The following is a 22,650-nucleotide window of genomic DNA, read 5'->3' as shown; positions in this document are numbered from 1 at the left end:
TTTTTATTATTTTTTTAATTACTGGGAAACCACCAGTTTTTCCCAGTTGCAAGAGGGATGTCATCCTTTCTTTGCTGTGGTGTGAGCCATTAACAAAATGTGGAAAATTCAAAAAGGTGCGAAAAGTTTCTGAATACAGTCACTACGCAGCGTTAGACTAAACCTGGAGTTTAAGACTAGCCATATTTTCATATTAAAAACAAAGATGGAGTTTCATAAGTAAAAATCTTGCAATTTTATTTGCATATAAAGGCAGCTAAATATATCACAATGAACTGAAAGAGAGAACTAACATTTCCATGAAGAGGGATACAATCAGAAATAGCGAGAGAGGAACAGCACGAAAAGAGCATTTACAGCGGCAAAGTTGAGACAACTATTGGCAACTTTTTTTTTTTTGTGCTAGCAAGATTGCGTTTACACACAGTGCAAAATTAGAAAAAAAAAAAGCAATAAAACACAAATACTATCAGATTTACACTTCAAAGAAGAACGTAACCATGTTTAGTGTTTAGGCAGGTGTGTTGCTGGGAACAATCAGCACCTGTTGGATTGTGACTGACAAATTTTCCTCTCTCATCCAAAATACTACCCTACTGGGAGAATTGATACAAAAATCATTAAAGAAACTTTTTCCAAGAGTTTTTGATGAGAGAATTAAAGAAACATGATAATCATACAGGAAAAAAAAATGCACCTTTTTTTCAAACACAACTTTTAGTACAGATGTTTTACAACATGAATATATAATATATATATTTTTTTTATACATACATTTTCCAAATCAGATCAGAAATCCATAATGGGATGATACAAAGGGAATTTTTACGGCTGTAACTGGATAGCTTTCTGTCCCTGCGTTAGTCAGGTGTTGTTTTGCGGGGATGATGGGTAATAAATAAGGACTTTTTCTCTGAGCTCGCAGAGAAGGGGGCTCTAGCTGAGAACATTAAAGCTAGTTTAAGGCAGCGTCCCTGTCAGCCAATAAGAAAGAAAAGAGGAACTGACGAGAAGTTAAACAAACAAGAAGAACCCAAACATGAAAAATATCATGACGACACATCCATGGTATGCATTGTCTGGTTAACACAAACCAAACATTAAAAAAAAAAAAAAAAAAAAAAATTATACAAATTCACATAGCATCATTTATTTTACAGATCTGACCAATATTTATCAAGAGCAAGATTGTTTAATCACAAAATCCCCCTGAAAAGGAGAATACCAGTATCAGCCAGGCTCATAGCTTAGCAGTCCCTCCAAATTTGCAGCCATTTAGACTTTAAAATATTTAAAAATAATTCAAATATTCCAAATTGCTGCTGTTGCCTAACAAACACACTCAAAGACGTGTGAATGTGATGGTAAGGAAGGCCTGAAAGAGAATATTCCTAGTGTTTAACTTTGTAATACAAAGAAAAAAAAAAAAAAAAAAAAAAAAAGGAAATCAATTTGAGATCACAGTTTTCTTCCCTGTGGTCAAGTAGTGTTTTAAGAGCGCGTGAGCTGAAAGCATTGTTCTCGTCTGCCGTTCTGCACTAAGGCAACATGTTTCTGAAGGATTAATTCTTCCCGTGGCTGACAGGAAGCGGAGTGTGAAATGAGGCTGCGCCGACATAAAAACACTCAACTCTGCACAGTCAAATCAGGACAAAAGAAAGTTTGTTCAAGGATTATCTTGCTCTGTCAAAGCCGTTGCTCATATTGAACAATGGCAAAAAACATTCTGGAGGAAAACAGGCCCTGATATCTGCAACTATTCTGACCGCGTGCAGATAAACAAAAATCTGAGAGGGAGACCGGGACTGCTGGCACAAGCTTAAAAAACAAAAAAAACCCCAACGGTATTCTCCTTTAACGCTCCCACACACACTCCCCACCCTACATCTTTAAATCTTCTCTGTCTCACAACGGCCTGAAGAAGATTAAAAGTTTGCAAAGAACCACTTATTAGTGTTTTTTTTTTTGTTTTTTTTTAAACTTGACATATTTATTGAAAAGAAGTCGTTTATCCAGCCCTTGACCCTCCCCACCCCCCGTCCTCTGCTCTCAGGAGCTGGAAGGGTTGGGCAGGTCGAACACGATAGGGGGGTTGGTGGGCTGGAAGCTGACGGTGCAGGTCGACGCGTTGATGAACGTCGTGTAGCCGTCTGTCATGATCCCGTACCCTGGGGAGGTGAGATGGGCGTCAGAATCAGGCAGCGTTCAATCATCTAACAGAGTTTTTAATAAACTGTTTCTCCAAATCACTCCTTTGTCCGCTCAATATACCAATTTCATACACTCAGTTTAGCAATTTGTATGCTTGAATTTACTTAGAGGATTTCCACGAATTCATAAAGTTCATTTGTGCGTTTCATTTGTCACCTTTCTTCTACTTTCTCATCTTGGACTAACTGCTGTCAGCTGTTTGATTTTGGTGCAGTTATGCAGGGGGTGAAACCCTGAAGGCCACACAGCTGCACAGCTTATTAAGCAGGTGTGATCATAATATGCTGCAGGTCCTTCGCATGTTGCATCAGACAGCAAGACATTTGCACCAGATCCTTCGAGTCCTGTGAGCTGCGAGTGTGAGTAGCAGTGGATCAGACTTATTTAAGCGCATCCCTCCAGCTATGGCTGCCTTAATGCCACGTCGCTCCTTGGACCCCAGTCAGCGCGCGCTCTCTAATGCTGACAGAGAGGCTCAATGCTGTGGAGATGCAGTCCTCTGGCCCATCTCTGACTGCAGTAACTGTTTATTTTATCACTGCACCTGACACATGGGGTTGTTATAAGATAATCAGCTTTCCTTATTTTGTTCTCAATTAACTGATGATTAGCACTGAGGGAGTTATGTGATTATTTCTGTTTGTTTTTCGCGTTGAATACATGGTACCACATTTGTGCAGATATTTCTCTATGCAGACTGAAGGACTTTGGGCGGGCAACCTACCTACACAGTCGCACTTGTGTGCAGTCCTCCAAAAAACAACAACATGACAGTCAAAAGACTGCACGTCATCACCCTAAACAGCTGAGCACTTTAAGCAGCACCAATGCACAACCACGCTGGTCCCTTTTGTTTCCTTTTTTTTGTTTTAAATAATTAACATGTTTTTGTTCTCCTAGGCACCAAAATGGGAAAAAACACAAAAAATAAACTAAGAAAAAAATACTGGCATCTGAAATGGCTCTTAGCCAAATGATTTTTATTTTCAAATTTATGGGCCCTGAATCAGTGCATCCCTACAAAAAGTGACAAATGCCTGATAAAATATTGGAGTTGTCTTGCTCTGTCTGACAAACAGCAACATTTTTTGTTTAGAAAATGATGTTCTATAAAATCATTTGTGCTCCGGTTGCTATAAAAGAGGAAAGAAATATATTCACTGAATGCAAAAATTTGAAATTTGATAAAAGCCCACAAATTTTAGCTCGAATTAACAACAACTTCAGACTTCGCCCCACAGACTGAAGCAAACATTTGTCACACCTTACAGCACTGTGTATGCACTAACTCGGTTTTCTACACATGCAATTGCCAAATGCCACCTCTCCATCATACAATCAGAACTCATTTTCCTCCAAGGTCCCCGGAGTAAAAAAAGAATCAACTGCTTGGATTTTACTCCCAGTACCTTCGTGTATGCCTCCGAAGGCATGAAGCTTGGGTCGCACCCTCTTCTGGACTGTGTTGAGCAGCTCTACGCAGCCAACCCGCTGCAGCTCCTTAGGCACCCAGTCTCGGAAACCTGCAAAAAGATTTCATAGCTCTTAAGAGTCCTGAAGGCAGTCCTGCTGCGACTGGGCTTCCATTTTTTTAATCAAACCAATCACGACCAGTGGATGTGCAGAGCCGTAGCACATCACCTTAAAGAAAGCAGCAGCAGAACGTCACTGAGCATCTCTGATGTGAAACCACACCAAACGAAACTGAGAACTGAGTGTAAATAAAAATGTTGGGAACATGCACAGGGGTTTTCCATTTAGCAGATTCATGCTGACATTAGCAGCCATTTGTCATGAACGCTGAGGTAGTCTTGCCATGCACAAGCTGAAACCAACATCCCCCTTAGGGTTTGAATTTCTAGTATCAGCAGATCAAGAGCATGAGGACTGCTACTGGTCAAATCAGAAGAGGATCTTTTTTTTTTTTTTTTTTTGTTCCAAACTTCTGCAGGAGAGATTTAATAAAATATGCACATGAATAGGTAGTGATATAACAAAATTAATTTAACTCAAATGATCATTTGAGGCACACTTTTGGCACAGGTCGACCATACTAATGAATTCTTATTTCAGAAGAAATCTGTAATACAAAAACCCCCCGAATCTTGTTCTTGATATTTTTTTTTCCCACACTTGCGCAACCCCCCCCCCCCATTTCATTTTTTCCATCTTTAGAGAATCATCCTAACATTTTCATTTTCAGCTGCCCCCTTCCTCCAGTCCTGCTTCCCTCTCCTATCGTCTCTCTCCAGTCGTTTGCAGCATCTGTCACACTGCTGCAAAATCGAGTTTCCATGCAATCAAACAGCCACAGCGGCTGCAGCAACAACGGCAGCACCAGCAGCCCTCCGTAGGCGAGAGGAAAGGAAATCACTCAATAAAGCCAGATGGAAAGCACAAGAAGGAAAAACAAAACAAACACAAAAAAAGGACCCAAACAAACCAAATCAGCCAGTAGTGGGAGAAAAAAAAAAAGAAAACAAAATATATTGACTCTTTTTTTCATGAAGTCAAACACAAATATTGAATTATGAAGCATGTTGGAGTGCTCACTTTAGTTACTGTTGGATTTAGATGGAAACAACGTTGACTATAATGTAAGACACGCAGAGATCTGCTCAAACAAGGCCTGCTGCGACGCCTCCAGTGACTTCACACAAATTTTGATGAATGAGCCTCAACTTCATTAAATACAACAATGAAAGGGCCCCGATTGGTTAATTGGACTCACCGAGTGGAGGTCCGTGGGTCATCAGGATGTCGATGCCATCAGGGATGAGGTTCCATTTATCCAGCAGAGACTGTCCTCGAGGCAGGTTGAACCCCCAGCCGTTAAACCACGGAGTCCTGCAGAGTCAGAGGGGAAGAGATCATATTAACGTCACTCAGGAGACCGACTCCACCATCACTGTGCAAAGCAAAGATATCAAAGCAACATATCACAGAATTTATGCACTTCTGTTCAACATGCCATTATTAAGTCACTGTATTAGACAGATGGTTGTTTTGTAAAAGCGCATCTCATCCCATGTCCCTTTTATTCCATTCATCAGTTCATTCATATATAATCTGTATTTTAACCAAAACCGGATTACTGAAAAAGTTAATATATTAGTAATAATAAATTTAAATTATATGCCCAAAACATCATCCTGCAAAGGTAGGTTCATTCAACAATAATAGAAGTATAAAATGCTTCCAGACAACAGAACTGGACAGGGCTTTTACTCTGAAACAGCTTCAGGAAGTTGTGCAACACATAACTTTGGTTATATCCAGGGTTTAATCTTGCTCACGTTCAGTTTGTCTCAATAAAGGTCTCAGTCACACAGGGATAGAGACTGGTCGGTGACCCTCTGGTAGCTAGAAAGGTTGCTAGAAAGAAAATGTGGCAACTCCAACAAGTGACACCATTCACTGTCAAAGTAAAAGTTGCGCTTTTTGAAATGTGGTTTCAGTAGAAAGGCATAACGTTTACTCTGAGGGTGAACTGTCCCTGTTTCCTGATTGCTTTACTTTTTCCAAGTTTCACTACTGCTTGTGGTGAGTTTGCAAGGATTTACAGACACATTGGCGCCTCGCATTTTTCCCAAGCAACTGGTGGTTACCAGGGGTCCCTGACCGATCTATAGGCCTGAGTGGCTTTGCCTTTAGCAATCACAGTAACTGCCAGCAACCGCCAGCACCTTGAAAAAGGTTGGGGAATACTCTTTTTTTTTTCCCCCCAGCGAACACCAACCGGTCGATCGTGTTCTGCAGTGCGTTGCATCATGCAACTGCTGACCTCCAGGGGTGCTGTGGAGCCGTTTTGGGGTCTTTTTGGATTTTATCTCATGCCAGTATGCAGACACTTTGAAATACTGAGACCTCATGAAGTTATGTACATAAATTTACTATGAAGTTATAGAACAGCTCCCTGCAGAAGTAATATATGCGTTTTTCAGGAAAGGTTTTTTCACCATTGCATGACAGTGTCAGTGTGTGTGTGTCATCATTATTATTCTATAGTAATAACATGTCAATCTAATTAATTAGCTCTTATATACTTGTCCTCACTGTCGGCCATTTTGATCATGTTACTTTTTTTCCTTTGCACAATCACACGGAATCACGGCTTAGTCACTAGAGCCGGGTGACTGGATGAATATATTGACTGTTGGGTTTTTTTTTTTTTGGGATGATTTTTGTCATTTCATTTAGCTTATTTTATGGTCTGCCTACTTCAGAATTCAAAGTGCATCAATCCATCAAATCAGTGATTTTTGGACTGACAGTGGCTGAATGGAAAAATGCAAAGTTGCTGTCCAAAACAAGCAGAGCCTGAGTCTGATAGGGGAATCTGTTTAGAGTGCCTGAACGGACTGATGGTTTTTTAAAAATAAAAAACTTTGTTTTTAAATAAAAATATATCAGTAGTAGTGGCAGTAGTGTGACACATTACAAGAAGCAGCAGCCAGAAGACAATTTAGTCTCATCTGTAATAACTGCAGCAATGGCAGCTGAATCATTTTAAATGGAACAAAACCACATTCATCTTCCAATGTATTCATCAAAACTCACAACATATTATCTAGTAATACTGACACCAAAACAAACACTACAATATTCTACTGCACACGTTCAGGTCACCTTCAGCATTTAAGTTCAATGCACAAGACGGTGAATCTCAACATACCTGCAACTAATCACTATAGTTTGGTTACCCTTGAAGAGGGAGCGCTTGGTCTGATGCAGCAGACAAGCTTTAAATTCAAAGAGTCACAATCTAGATTAACTCATGTTAAAAGCCAACACTAAATGACTGTCTGTGCAGGCCTGGTAGAAGGATGAGGGGAAAAAAAAAAAAGTGAATTTCTAAACAGCAGGAAGCCACATCATATGTCAGCCCCCACTCCCTCTGCTTCCTTTCTACAGATTGATTGACAGCAGCCGAGCCACCTCCAGCAGCCTAGATGGGAGTCTGCATCTCTGGGGTGACAGGCAGCATCTCAGCCTTCCCCAGCAGACACAAAGAGCCTCGATGTGGCTGGGTGGGAATGAGGAATAAATGGATGGATTGGATGGATGGATGGATGGATGGGGTGGAAACAGATGAAGAAATAAAGTGAACCGTGAGCCGTGGAAACCAAGGGGAGAAAAAGAAATCGAGTAGAGGCTGGCTGATAAATTGAGCCTTCATTTATCACAATAGTGGTAATAGCTGAAGAAGGCTGACAACACAGGAAAGGAAGATAGATTATCATCACATAATACCTCAGTATATAAGCTGACCTACTGCTAGAAACCCAGAAAGAAAAAGAAAAAAATCTTTTGATTTTAATTTGAGGGTTGTGTCTCAGAGCAGCAGAGTCACTGATGAAAAGATGCTATTATTCCCAGGTTACTTTGGGACAGACTACTGAGTTCAGAGCAGCTTCCTGTCACTTAGCAATGGTGCCGGGTATGGCATTTGACCGAGGGGAAATCAGGGCTCCACAAACATCAATAGGCTTTGTTACAGTGAAGGATGGATGCTCCAGCACTAATCAATACTTACTGTTCCAGAGGAGGGCCAAGAGGGGCTAAACAGAGCCAGAGCAGACTTGAGATGTGTAAAACACGAGATCACAATCCCCCCGGTTCATTTTAAAACACAACCGAGCACCAAAAGTATGCTGCTGAAAACAAGAACCTTAAAAAAAAAAAAAAAATCCCATTAATTCACCATGGTGAGAGAAACAAGCATTATAATGCAGGCTAAGCTCCAGCTCAACCTGTTCAGAGTATTGAGTGTTTGTGTGCTTGGACAAAAAAAAAAAAAAAAAAAAAAAGGCGGCGGCAGACCTGAAGCTTGCTCTTTGATTTGCTCGCTCAATCGTTGCCTCGTTCTCTCGCTCAGTGGAGAGCTGAGAAATGAGGTTAAAAATGAAATGTGAGGAGCGCGCAGGGGAGTGAAGGCCACAGACTGAACTGATTAATTAGAACTAATCACACAAATCGGAGCTAATGGAAGTCTAATGGATTACTGGGAAGACTCGCCACTTCTCACATGGAAAGAGTGCTGCTGCTGCTGCTGCTGCGGTGTGGACAAACTTAGAAAGCTGGTGAATCAGAGCAGAGCTGGCCTGGTCGGCTGGCTGTGCATAGAAAGCACCAGCAGGGCATTTGTCTGCCTCAGGTTTTGACTAATGGCAACAAGGCCAAACTTTGAAAAATAGCCAGACACACTGCCCCCCCCCCCCCCCCCCCTAGCTGCTCAGTAAAATAAATCGCGGTTTCTCACAGTAAAAATAAATAAACTTCTGCAGCCTTGATTTTGCTCTGTGTTTCACATGTTTTCTCTCACATAAACACATTCATCTGTGAGATGAAACATAACCCCTGACATGATCTGTGGATCCAGAGCCAAACTGAACGGTCCTGACTGAATGCGGCGCGAGGTGCTACAGCCCGACGCCACAATGCCCCCATTGTCGGCTGTCTGCCTATGAAATATACCTTCTATGCAAGTGCATTTGTTAACCTCCGCCAAGATTAATGACATCCCAGTCGCATAAAGGAGAGATTGTTTCCTGTGTGGCTGTGACACAGGTTTTATTATACTGTACTGCTGTGTGTGTGTGTGTGTGTGTGTGTGTGTGTGTGTGTGCGCGCGCGCAGTGTGCATCCAAAAGCTCCCGAGTAGGATGTGAGTGTACAGAATGTACTGCTCTCTGACTGTATATATGCAGACCAATGAATGTGTATGTGTGCATGTTTCTGAGCCCAGCCTCGCCTTGACACTCGCCATCTGGAGAGCGTCGCCGTGGCAACAAAGGAGAAGCGTCTGGAGGCAAGCGCAGTGTGAAGTAAAACACCGCCACAGAAATAGAAGCAGAAGTAAGAGGAAAAAGAGGAGGATGGAAGGACGGATGTGCAGACACAGCAAAGACAGGAGGAAAGAGGAGCTGTGCAGATAACATGGAGGCAAATTTTTTAAAAAGTTTACGTGTCAGCTGCTGTGAGGTTGCGTGTGCCAACTTAAGAAAAGGTTGTTTACGTTCAGTAGGAAGATAATCAAGCATCATGCAATCCACAAGAAAGGTAAACTATCCTTAACTTGAGCACCAGCAGCTTCAAACCCGCCACACAAAACAAGACGAAATGCATCAAATGAACAAAAATTGGGTAACCATAGTAACAGGGACATTTAACCCACCCCCCCGGAGGGAATCAAACAGTGCCAAGGGGTTAAAAATGTGCAGTCTGGGCTGGCAGCGAGCGGTAAAACCAACAGAAGCCATTTAGCCCTCGTGTGCAGAACGTCAATATTCAATTAGGCCGGTGGACATCATTAGGACGGCGGCGCAGCGTCTCTCTGAGCGTGACACCACTCTTAACCCCTGTAGTCCCCCGAGCTGTTCTCTGTGGGTCCTCTGATAAGCTACAGGACCCCCTCCTACCACCACACACACACACAGAATGCTTCATTCCTCTCATTACGTCTTTTAATCTGACTCCTCCCTCCCTAAACGGATCATTTTAAGCATTTCTTTTTCTAAACCTTTGCCTTTACAAGGCAAAGGTTCTCTAATGTTTTTGCATCACAAACACCAAAATTATTCTGGAACATCAGGTGCCGTGCTGTGTTTTACTAAACTGTTTCTGTTAATGTTTAAAATAAATTGTGATTTTATAGCAGTACAGCTGAAATGATGCTGCCCCATAATCAGAGGTTCAGTGGTTATCATGGTCACTAAAAGAGTATTAATTAACAGATAAGTAACAAGGTTAGAGCAGTAAGCTTATTTCTTAGTGTCATGTGAACAAGAAACCTTGCGACTGTAATGGCACCAGGAGATTAGAGAAACATGACACCCTCTCATCGATTTCTGTGCTGTGTATACACATAACCAGGTTTCTAATCTGCTACTTTAAACGCTCATGGCAAAAAAGTAAAGGCAGGAAATAACAGCTGCACAGAGGCTGGATGGAAGGAGAGACCAAGCCAAACTAAAAGTATCCGAGAGAAGTCTTAATTATTTGGTATCAGACAAATAACTTTAATTTAAAGAACCAATCTCCGTTGGTCCATATCTGAATTTGCAGTTTTTGTTTACCTCTACACAAGTTTTTTTTAATCATTTAACTATTTTCTAAGCAGCTGACTAACTGTTACTGTCTCTTTGACATGGTCTCACCCCAGGTTCTTTGGTAAGCAGGAGTTCTTTGTTTAGTGTAATCTTACACATTTTTATAATATAAATGAAAAATAATAATTCAGTAATTTGATTGTAAATTGCTTATCTTGCTGCTTATTCAGTAATTACCTTCCCCCAATCTAATCTAAGGTCAAACTCTTTCATTCCTAATTCTCTCGCTCTCAAACACACACACACCTTCATTTACCCTGTGCACAGAGACTGTTTAGCAAACACAGTACAGAATCATAGACAATTCTTCTTGTATCTCACTCAACATACATCTGAGTCAGCAGTACAGACCAAACTACAAACACGACGAAGCTGGAAATATAAGGCAGACACTGACTGCGTTACTGTATCACTACACCTCATTTATTCCTTGAGCCCAAAAACTGAACAACGATTGCCTCCTCAAACACTGTAACAAGCCCTAAAAGGCTTTAGTGCACCTGCCCTGTCAATGTCCATATACCAAGCAGCAATTTTCAGTTACTGTTTGTAAAACTAGCAACAGTGAATGACAAGAGGGAACGGGGTTAGTGAGCACAAAGCAATGAATCATAGAAAAAAAGTGTGATTTTGTAATTGTTGTTCAGACCGCAGCACAGAAACATACTTAACAGAAAAATAACTGAATAAAAAAAGAGGCAGACAGTTTGGTCTCTGTGCATGAATATGCACACAATTCTAGCAGGTTTAAATTATTATACTGAGAGATGACCTCTGACATAATATACTAAAATGTATATAATAAATATTACAGATACAAATCTCAATACAATTTTAACACATAAAGTTGTTTATTCTGAGAGAGCACTACACGATTTAGGTTCACTCCAAGTGCTCATTTATAATCTGAGGAGAACAAATGTGGTCAATAAAATGATAATGATAATAATCACCCATCACATTTTATTATTTCTTGTGTACAAGAAGAAACATATACCACATATACCAAAAACAATGGATTCATCATCTAGATGGCAGCTATCCACCACAAACATCACAGAAAACCGGCCGTGTTGAGTCAGGGAAAAATTGTGACGTGACGACAGCAGCAATGATTAAGTCTTTTAAAGGATACTGAGTGTGTTTACCTAACCTGCTCTAAAAGTGCTAGGCAGACAGATCAGTGGCTGCCACCTCTAATACACAAGCTGTAGTATCCACTAATATTTGCTTAAATAAAAAAAAAAAAAAACAAAAAACAAAAACACAGACACACAAACAGTGACATAAAACAGAGTTTTAGTGCAGGAAGCAAAGGAAATGCTTCTTTTTCAGTTGCCATTTGCACCTTCAGCAGTCACAGAAAGATAATCTCATAAGGAGGAACAGAATAATTTCTGAAACTGGAGCAGTGGGAAACAGACCAGAATGCAATGCAACTACAAAGCAAATTAAAGTTTAAGGGGCTGAGTTTTGATTATGGATCGTTAGAAGACACTTTCTGAGCCACTCTGCCAAATATCACCGGAGAAAAAGCTGTGAACTCTCCAAGTATGGAACACTATTGTCTTCTTTTTCAATGTGATCAGTGTGTGATTGTATGGCTGCCCATGTTACCCTGTAACCAGGAGAGTGTTTCATTTATAGGAATTTTTCTTCTGCTTATTCTTAATGCTTAACAAGGGTTTTAACACTCAACTAGACCCTTGAGGAATGTTCCAGGAGGATGAGAAAGTGTGCACGTGTGTGTGTGTGTGTGTGTGTGTGTGTGTGTGTGTGTGTGTTTTGGTCATGTTGAGAGCAGAGATAAGATCGAAATATGTCTCAGGTAAAATGTGATACTCCAACTAAAAGCTGGGGTCCAGCTGCACCCTGGGATATCAGCCAGGTGCTGAACACACAACGGGGACAAACAAGCTGCCTGTGACCAGTTCAGAGATAGCAGGGAAAACAGGGAGGGAGAGTTAAGAGTGTGTGCAGGTCCAGCGATCCATCGTGTCTGACCTCTGAGTCAGAGCAGCCCTGGGGTCAGCAGGGGGAGGGGTCTAATTGATCAACCTGTCAGAACCAATGAGGAGGGCCATGTTAATGGGACTTTTATAAGCCCCGCGGGACGCACCACCTGACACTGAAAGCTGTATGAGTATGTGCAAAGCAGAGTTCATTCCCTGTGTGTGTATGTGTGTGTGCAATCTCAGAGCCCAGGTAGCCTTATTAAAAGGAGCCAAGTGGAGACTCTGGCTGGGTTTTGACAAATGGCCTCTCAACACCAAGGCCACCTTTGCAAACTTTGGGGACAAGGTAGAAGGTGAAGTCACAAGGGTGAAGGGGCCATGTTGATGTGCGTGTGTGTGTGTGTGAGAGAGAGAGAGTATATGTGTGTGTGTGTGTGTGTGTCTGAGCTCTGCTCTGCTCCAGCACTAATAACCTGTGCCTAGTGACTGATGGAGTGTGGAATGGATTAATCTCGCTGCAGTCATGCTGCCAAACACAGAGGCGCTAAGGGTTAGCCACCAGACTTAGCTCGCTTAGGAAAGGCTACAACCATGGGGACTGGCTGCTTTATACACATACACACACACACACACACACCAAGACACACACGCTGTCTCCCAGGGGCTTGTCTCCATGCTGAGATGCAGCCAGCTGCAGTTTGACCTGCAGGCTGCTAATGTAAAACAACCACTGCAGACACCTCACAGCAAACACAGCTGCTCTCAACGACCTGGCAGCTCTCAGCACGCATACAGGTCTGTGTGCGAAAAACAGGGAGGAAAAGAAAAGATACGGCAAAGGGCCAGTGCCCAACATTGTAGCAGGAAATCAAATAAGAGTAGAGAGGGTCAGAGTGTATCCCCTGCCATTATTACATCTAAGAGGCTTCCTCAATAAACACCAATACACCCCCGCCTCGCTCTGCAGCACAAACTCGGCCAAAAAGCAGCCGTAGGTACAATGGATTAGCACAGACATCAAAGCCACCAAAGACTACACTAACTGAACCTGAAACTGCCTGTCTAGGAGGGTGGGACTGAAAGTACATGCAATACATCTGTGTGAGGGTGTGTGTGTGTGTGTGTGTGTTCTTGTTGCAGTTTTGACATGTGAATGTGGAATAAAGGACAGACTTTTATATAGTGACCAGTCATTAACATAATGGAACCATGAGTGAAGAAAGCAGCAAAATGGTGACTTGCAATTAACACAAAATACAGGTAAATGCAACCCCTTATAACTGCCATATATACTTTTTAGACTGTTCAACAGAAATGTATGAACTATAAACAAATCTAACCATGCTTGCTGGTATAACCACTTCTTTGATTAGTCAGACAGTTTTGACTTCTGTACTTTGATTACAATGTGAAAGGTGTGGACACAGGTGTACAAACCAAGCACCTACGTAGGCTGCTTCTACAAACATTTGTGAAAGAATGGGTCGCTCTCAGGAGCTCACAGCGTGGTACCGTGATAGGATGCCCCCCGTGCAAAAAGTCCAGTCGTGATCAATACGTTGTAAGACAAGTGTATCAATAACGCATCAAATTGCATCAAAAATTAACGACTCATTATCAAAAATTAACCTCTCATTATGCTGTCCCACCCTAATCACAGCTCTTCTGTTGGCGTCAGTATAAATGAGGTGGCAGATATAAAAAATGTAGTGTTTTACTGGGTGTAATTCTGAAAAGTACATTTCTCTTCATTTAAATGTTATCAGTTATGATTTTATTTTTTGTCTCATCTACAAAACAGTGAAAATGTCCATCATAATTTACTTGATATTCAGACTGACAAAATTTAAATGAAAATTTTTGAAATTTCTCCTTAAAAATGGCCTTAAACTGTCTCAGAATAATTCATTATTAATCGCTTTTGCTTTAGTTCAACATATTTTACATTTATTTTCAGATTCTATTACTGTTTATAATTTACTTTCAAGTGAAGCCCACTTAACTGTTTTTACAAACCCACATTAGAGCATTCAACTCTTAATTATCCTCCTTTGAGACACAAATGTGTTTGTTAGCTGTACTATATTTGTTTTCTGCACTACCATTAGCCTTTCATATTAAGGCTCAGTCCCACTACAGTTTAATATGACTTCACAATGCAGTAAAGTCCCAGCAGATCTCAACTTAAATCTGTTTTGGTGCATGTGAAATGTGTAATATATATCTTTGTGTGAAGTAGCTGTAGTAGTAGATGAGAACAGGTATAAAGCTGCTTGAGGACGTCTAAGGTGGGGTCGGAATGAGCAGTGAGGTGTTATGGGAACACAGATGCAACTACATGGAACATGGACTGTAAACACTTTGAAATATGGATCCATCAGGAAGCAAGGCAGGTCTGAGAAACTGGAGCCTACACTAATAAAGAGAGAGGGAATCTGGGCCCTATTCAGAGGCTGCATGGGAGCTGGGGGCAGGGGCCAAGACCCATTCAACCTTCCCTGAGACACAGGGACAAGGGTCCATTACCCTTCTCCAGCCTCGGCCTCCCCGAACTTGATCCCAGAGAACAATGTAAGAAGGGGGAGGGGAGGTGGGGGGAAGGAGTAAGGAGAGGCAGGGGAGAGGATAATATCTCTGGGAAATTAGTGAGTTTTCCCTCAGTGACAATAACTGACAGGCAAGGTTTCATTCCCCAGCTCTGCTCCAAGGACCAGGGCTGCAGCGTATTTTTTTTTTTTTTATTTATTCTCCCTACACATTTCAAACGGGTCAAGGTGATCTGAAAATGGAATGAACGCACACAGTTACACAGGTGTGTCATTCAGACAATTTTAAAGCTCTACCGTCTTACTGCTTTTCTTCCTCAGCACAAAGACGAACGCGCCGGGTCTACAAGTTAATTGAAAACAAGAACTGAAAAAGCTGTTTTGAACAGTTGAACTTTCATTTATGACATACAATACTGACAGCAGATAAGACATGAAAGGAAATTATTAAAGACAGCCATTGTGTGTTTTGGCCTCTGCCAGTTGTTATACCAATTCAGGCCCAAAGCTGAAGGTCTGCTGCACATCAGACATGAACAGAATTTAAACAGAATCAAAGAATAAAGAAAAATAAAAATAATTTGAGTTGTTTGACATGGAAAAGTTATAACTTTAGAAGAATTTAGACTTCAAATCCTTGTTTCTTTATTAAAAAGACACACTGTGTTCAAAACATGTTCAAAACTCTTCAAAACATCAGGTCAAGTATGTTTCGCCGGGGTCCCTGTGCATTCTTACACCAGGCGGCTGAAGACACTTTGCAATGCTAGCGTTACCGCCCTGCATTTAAAAATACTTTGCTGAATGCCTTTAGAGAGCGCACACTGTCAGGGTGCTTTCAAATTCTGGTGACTGACAGCAAGTCCAGCTTCACAGTTACTGAAGTTTGTTCTTCTTGCTTCTTTTTTTCCCCCTTTACCCAACCATCCTCTCTGGTGTCATAAAAAGCTTACATATTAGTGGCAACTGCACCTCGACCTGGACATACAACATAGCCTACACATCACTACAAAGGGATCAGGAAATTGCTTTATCTATAGTACAAGAACAACAGGTAGATACAGTGTTTCCCAAATAATCTGATTCAGGTTGTGGCTGGGCTCATGGAAGAGGAGGCGCACTTGCCTTTCTGTAAATTATGTAGTACTGTGTATTCTCACTGGTCACTTTACTAGGCACACCCTGCTAGTACTGGCTGGACCCTCTTTTGCCTTCAGATCTGCCTTAATTCTCTGCAACATAGATTTAAGAAGGTGCTGGAAACATTCCTCAGAGGTTTTAGTCTGTAATCACCAATTGCTGCCCAAAGTGTGCCAAGAAAATCTCTCTCTCCAAACCATTACACCACCACCACCAGCCAGTACTGTTGATGCATGGGTGGACGGAGCTATGCTTTCAGGTTGTTTACACCAAATTCTGACCCTACCATCTGAATGTCGCAGCAGAAATCAAGACTTATCAGATTAGGCATCAGTTTTCAGCTCTTAGCTGACAGGAGTGCGACTCGGTGTGGTCTTCTGCTGCTGTAGCCCATCTGCTTCAAGGAGAGACAGTTAGATGCGCTCTTCTACATAATTTATTTGCAAAAAATGGTCATTTGAGTTACTGTTGCCTTACTAGCAGTTCAAAGCAGTCTGGGCATTCTCCTCTGATGTAAACAAGGCATTTTCACCCTGAATATTTTCTCTTTTTCGGACCATTCTCTGAACACTTTACGGATGGTTGTGTGGGGAAAAACCCAGCAGATCACCAGTGTCTGAACTACTCAGACCAGCTAGTCTGGCACCAACAAACATGCCATGTTCAAAGTCACTTTAACCTCTTTCTTCCCATTCTGATGCTCAATTTGAACTTCAGTGGGTCATCTTGATTGTGTCTACATGCCTAAATGTGGTGAGTTGCTACCATGTGATTGGCAGATTAGACATTTGCATTAGCGAGCAGATGAACAGATATATGAAGCAGCTCTCCACCTGTTGCAGGTTCTCTTTAGAGTGGCTCTCCAGCTTGCAGCAGATCTCCAGAGCAGATGAAGAACTACTTTCACCAGCTGCAGTCCAATACGGTGGACCTGAAGTCCATCCAACCATGAGGAAAAAAAAAAGACTCTCTGGAGAAGAAGTTGACTGAAATCAATCAACGCCACCACAGCGACTGAGTCTGGTGGCTGACAGACGGAAAGGGCCGAGCCTGATTGGTTTGCAGCAACTAAATTTTTAGCATAAGACTGAGGGGAATGTTTACTGACAGGTGTGATAGCAGAAGGCATTGAATAAAATGAATTAAAAATATAAAATGTTAAAATGAGCTGCAAAATATACTTTGCCAGCCCACCTAAGTAAAGTCTGTGGAATCACTAAGATATAATAGTACTGATTGTCCACTTTAGAGCTATCAGAGACTAATAATGCCAAATATCAACAATTGCCATGATGAAAGAAACATTTTATGTCAGATGGGGTCAGTATTTAAATCTTCAGCAGAGCTTTATGGGATACATTAACAAAATGGACAAGGATAAGAGGATAACAGATATAGGACAGTTTCACACAAGTTTAACATTTCAGATCATCTTTATCAAATACGCTACAGTTGATGTAAAAATCCTTCAGAGGAACGCCAAGGGGGTGAAGGCTAATTAATTCTTCTTTTAATGTTAATTTGAGAGGACTATCTAGTTTAGAATCACATTATCCGCTTTGATTATATTGCTATTTGTTTGTTGCACAGGGTAGAATCAGTGCCCTCCAGACACTAATGGGAAAGAAGGAAGCAGGTTTTCACACAGTCCTGTCAAAAGGCCTGGAGCACACCCTGCCTTGTTCTGACATGACACACCAACCAGTATTTGCTGCAGAAGTCAAAGGCCAAGGGGGGAGGACGAGAAGTGGCGTTAAAGGCAACAGGATGGGGCACAGGGTCAAGCCAGTGCAGATACATGGCACTCTGTCTGCAGCTATTGTCGCGACCTTACAACGAGTGGATGTTACCAAGGGCACAGAGACACAGTGGCAACAATAGGCACCGGAAAGCACAGAAACTGGCATTGTTAGTCTCATGGGCTTGTGCACAGAGAGCCAGAACAGAGACAAAATAGAACACACAAGGCTGGAAAGGGCAGCCAGTGCAACGGAGCGTAGGAGTTATGCAGATGTACCCATAAAATATAAACCACAAAATACCCCCATTGGTGTAAATACAGATCTTTTAAGGGACAACTGGCGTTTATGAGATATCCAGAAGCACAGGTTGAAGGTAAACTTCCTTGGAAAACATGCTGATATTTGATTGATGAGTTAAATCACTTATCAATTAAAACAGTTTGATTTGCTAATTCCAGCTCCATAAACTGGGAAGATTTTCTACTTTAAACTTAAGAATTGTTAGTTACAGCTCTACAGGCACCACACTGACCTCACAGTAATTCAATTCTGACACTAATTTAGCAACTCCTATAAATACGTGTCCTTAATTTAACTTCTCTTTCTATTGTTACTTGTTTGCCTGACCCTGATCACTGAATGGAGGTCAGAGTTTTCTCACCTTTTTATTTACAACACTACATCCCTGCTGACACCTGTGTGTTTGTACCACCACCATCAGGGGGTCTAAATTCAGCAAGTGGAGATAAGCAGAGTCCTGTCCTTGCTACTGAAGCTGTGCAGAGGTCAGCAGGAAGGAAGGGAAGTGCTGTGGGACAACGTGAATGCTATCACAGCCGAGCAGAAATCAGTAGGTAGGCTGCCCTTCTGTTTACAGAACTGTCGTTACTGCCATGATTGATGGCTCAATACAGACAATCCACATCTCCCTCGTGGGCCACACGGCATGGTGGGAGAACAAATGGGAAAAGCCAAAGTATGCGAAAGAGGGTCTGTGTGTGGAAAGTGGCAAAAATCAATTTTACAAATTTTACTCTTCAAAAAAATTTTACTTGGCATAATAAGGTCAGCTTTAATTGAGCACATATTGCTTTAAGAACAATTTCCAAATGATAAAACAAATTCAAAAATCTATTGAGTAATAATTCAGTTAACTCAAAGTTTTAAGACTTCCCAGTAATCGATAAATTAGAGGGCTAAAATTATATGGCCAGTGAAACAGCAATGCCATATGATAAGCATTAGCGGTACCATGAAAAGCCAAGGGACTTACTCCCGATGAATGCCAGTGCCTTGGTCAAGGGCACAATGAGGGGAAACATAGAAACATATTGATGGTGGGAGAAATCACATGCAAGAACATGAGGAACATGCAAACTCCGCGCAGAAAGGCACTGGACTGATCTGAATTCAGAACTCGCCTCTTCGTTGCTTTGTTAACCACAGAGACCTCACGGTACTAATTTGTCGCTGTAAAGCCTGATTTAGACTTTTGTGCTGAATCTTTGTAGCGCCTATGACATAACCTATGCAAGTGGCTGACACCATTTCCAGCATTTATGCTTATGTGTGGTGCATTATGTGTTAATTACCGTGTGGTCCTGTCCCAGTGGTTTACATGTGGTGCGAGCCGACAGAAACAAAAATTGCTGGGACTTTTTTTTTCCCCTCCTGGGTCCGAGCTCTTTTTTGTGGTCATTTTTTTCCAGGTGCAAACATATTCGTCCTTCTAGTTTTTCCTCCTCACGTCCATTCAAGCAGTTTCAGCGATCTCCCTGTAGTGATCGTGAGTCATTGTATTGATGCTACGATTATTATTCCTTATGTTGAGACAATGATTGTTATTATCTCACTGATAAATTCAAAAACTGCTGTGAAAAAGTAGCCAGAGATGCACAGGAGGAACCAATTGTGCAGAACAGGCCAATCACAACTGTTGCAGGCTTTGTCGACCCGACGTGTAGTTACATTTCTCGGGAGGTGCGTGTCAGGTTACTTTGCAGGTTACAACATAGGGTGCAAAAATCTGGTCCCATTCAGCAAAACATATCAATTCCAAGAATGATCCCAAATGTGTTTGATGTGGTTCAGGTCGGTATTTGTACAAGCCAGTAAAGATCTTCCACACTGATCCAGGAATGTATGGATGGATGGGTATTTTATTATTTATGGGCCTAGCTTCGTGCACTTGGTCATTATTAAGGGCCTTTCTGTTGCAACAAAAATGGAAGCACTATTGTCTAAAATATCACTGTTCATGTAAGCAGAAAGATTTCCCTTAACTGGGACTAGACACAAAATCCCCTTTGGGGTTGAGTCAGGAAGGGCATCCCGCATAAAAACGCCGACAAATCAAACATGTGGAGCTACCCGCTACGGCGCCCCCTTGTGAATAAGGGAGCAGCCAAAAGTAGCTTCTATGAAACTAAGAGACCCAAACAATTAAAACCAACCCAGATTCAAAAACATATATCAATAGAGGTGTACAGATGCCAGACCATAGCTTAATTATCTTCAGTTAGAAGACTGAGGTGTAATTTTCACACTCCCATATACCTTTATACAAAAGACCAAACCTGAAAGGTGGTCTGCTGTTAGAGGCTAGCTACTGCGAAAAGTAACACCTTAAACAGCCTGACTGAACCTTTGCTTTATCCTTTCATATTTCACTCCATCTTAAATCATTCATGTTTTCTTTCCTTTACAACTTGCACGAAACTCAGTGGAGCTTGCACCTTTTTTCACTCTATCAAAAACCTTGCAGCACTTAGCATCTGCAGGCCCGTGTCCAGACTTGTTGTCACTGATGGTATTTATTATTTATTTGAGCTTTTTATGTCTGTTGAATTTAGCTGTGCTGCCACTTAGGTTTGTGACCTTTCACACCGAGCTCTGCCAACAATAATGGCAAGGACAGTAAGGTACACTTTGAGCTGAAATCTATGCTTGGGCAGGAAAAAAAAAAAGACACTGTGGTAAAAAGTGCAGCTAATGCAGGGCTGCCACACCTCAGGCCACAGCAGCTGGGGACACAGGGCTTCCTCTGCTTTTCAAATATTTATCCCCTCATAGCGTGTGACACAGCATGGGACGGAAAACAAGATAGAGTCCTGCTGGGCCCAGGATCTGCCAGTGTACACACTTATACACCAGGACAAACACAGCACAGAAAAAAACAAACACATGGGCAGATTCAGATACATACATGCACCCAGTTTTTAACCAGGATTATAGGGCTGATAATGATGGCAGCTGCTATGAAGGAGCAGCCTGCTCTTAGCATCCTGGGTGTTGTATGAACAGGTAGCCTGAGGTCATGTTCAGGGGGTGACCAGAGGATCGTCTGCTGACAGATTGCCTTTATTCCCCGACTGGTTGTTGAGCCATCTTGGGCTTCCTTCCAGGGGATTTTGATTGCATTTTATAGCCTTGAGCAGTCTCCTCATGTCATGTATCCCTCATCATGTTGCAGACATCTGGGTAGCTCTGGGCTCTTCTAGTCTCTCCTGTGCTCCCTGCTGTGCTGGATCGTTTGATTAAGCCTGCATCGCCTGTAATCAGACTCAGAACTCCCCCCCATACCTCCAGACCTGCTTCCTAACTTCCTGACCCCAACAAAAAGAATAATAAATGGAACCACTGCAGCAGGTCCCCCTCCAGTCTGCGAGGTGAGAGCTGTAAGGAAACTGCCACCATGACATTTTTCCAGCTTGTGTCTAGTGTGTCAGACTTTAAATCTAATATTTCTGTTAAAATGTTGATCTTTTTCACAAGTTACCATAATGACAGAAACTGTTCTGGATCATTTATTTTGTCCTTGTGAACTTCAGAATATTATATTATATTATATATATATATATATATATATATATATATATATAAATAAATATATAAATAAAATTCAACTACTTTTTAAAGTTTCTGTTTTTCTTGCTTCTTACAAACCACTTTTTCCAAATGTACTGATATTGATTTATATTTTTGAGCCATTTCTCCTTTTGTTGCAAATCATTTGTCATGTTTTTAAGGTCTTTTATTTTAACAAAAAGAAAAAAACATTTATTTCTGCTTTAGAACTCAACTTTGATGGACTGCTTGCTGGGTGAATTTTTTTTTAACACACTGCAACAAATTGCGCTATTCATTTGTATTTTCTCACCTGTTAAACTGTCAGCTCCATAGAACCCATTTATTACTGTTTCCTCACCTGCCCCATCGCTAAGCTATTTATTATCAAGGTGACTAACCTGCACAGCCATTAGCTGCAGTGTTATTCATATCCTGTTAGTTAGTGCAGGTATGCTGTTAATGGGCGACGTGCCATTAATTCTGCAGGTACAAAGAGACGTGACCCCGTTTCAGAAAGCCGTGGTGAGCCAGTGCGGTGCCATCACATGACCGCCGTGTGGTTAACGGGCCTCATAGGGGAAACAGACTAACAGTGTGTTTACACAGTGGCATCTCTGAGCTGGTATTAATAATAGAGCCACTTAGCATTCAGAGGCACTGGTCTCAGCCACGCTGTTTGTTTCACAGGTCATTAAATTTATGCCGCAGCCCTAATGTTCATTACAGCAGCAAGCTGGCCAGGGGTCTGTAACACTCGCTCACTGTCTTTAATCCCCTGCTGTATCCCTAACACTGGCTCTCTTTTCATCCCTCGCCCGTTCTCCATCTCAGTGCATTTGCTTGACAACAATCTCTCCCTGGCTTAATTAAAAGGACTGTGCCAGTGCTTCCAGGTTTCTTGTCTTTCCTTTATATTCTGACTTTATCTTTCAACCTTTGACTGTAGGGCCAAAAAGAACAATTTCAAACAGATACCTTGACAAATACTTTAGTGTGAAGGAAATGTTTGTGTTTTAGAAAAACTGCACCCTTCAGAGAACTAATTCCTCCACCTGTGCTGCTGTGAGTTGTGCCAGTTTCACCTTTGTAGCCAACA

The 22,650-nt window shown here is 41.6% G+C and overlaps 1 protein-coding gene across 2 annotated transcripts in view; it reads right to left on the bottom strand.

Moving 5' to 3' along the window:
* Nucleotides 1-208: 208 nt before the first annotated feature.
* Nucleotides 209-22,650, bottom strand: part of mpped2a (metallophosphoesterase domain containing 2a) — a 68,323-nt gene continuing 45,881 nt past the window's right edge. For both annotated transcript variants that reach the window (XM_030726449.1, XM_030726450.1), the window contains 3 exons: nucleotides 4,943-5,058; nucleotides 3,621-3,734; nucleotides 209-2,168 (listed from right to left, as the gene is read on the bottom strand). In XM_030726449.1, the coding sequence (XP_030582309.1) occupies nucleotides 2,050-2,168; nucleotides 3,621-3,734; nucleotides 4,943-5,058 (349 nt within the window). In that variant the 3' untranslated portion in view covers nucleotides 209-2,049. The remainder of the gene's footprint in view (nucleotides 2,169-3,620; nucleotides 3,735-4,942; nucleotides 5,059-22,650) is intronic.

Source organism: Archocentrus centrarchus, chromosome 3 (genome assembly GCF_007364275.1).
Source record: "Archocentrus centrarchus isolate MPI-CPG fArcCen1 chromosome 3, fArcCen1, whole genome shotgun sequence".
Classification (NCBI taxonomy): domain Eukaryota; kingdom Metazoa; phylum Chordata; class Actinopteri; order Cichliformes; family Cichlidae; genus Archocentrus; species Archocentrus centrarchus.
The sequence above is the reverse complement of the archived record's forward strand: the minus strand, read 5'-3'. Positions and strand labels throughout refer to the sequence as shown.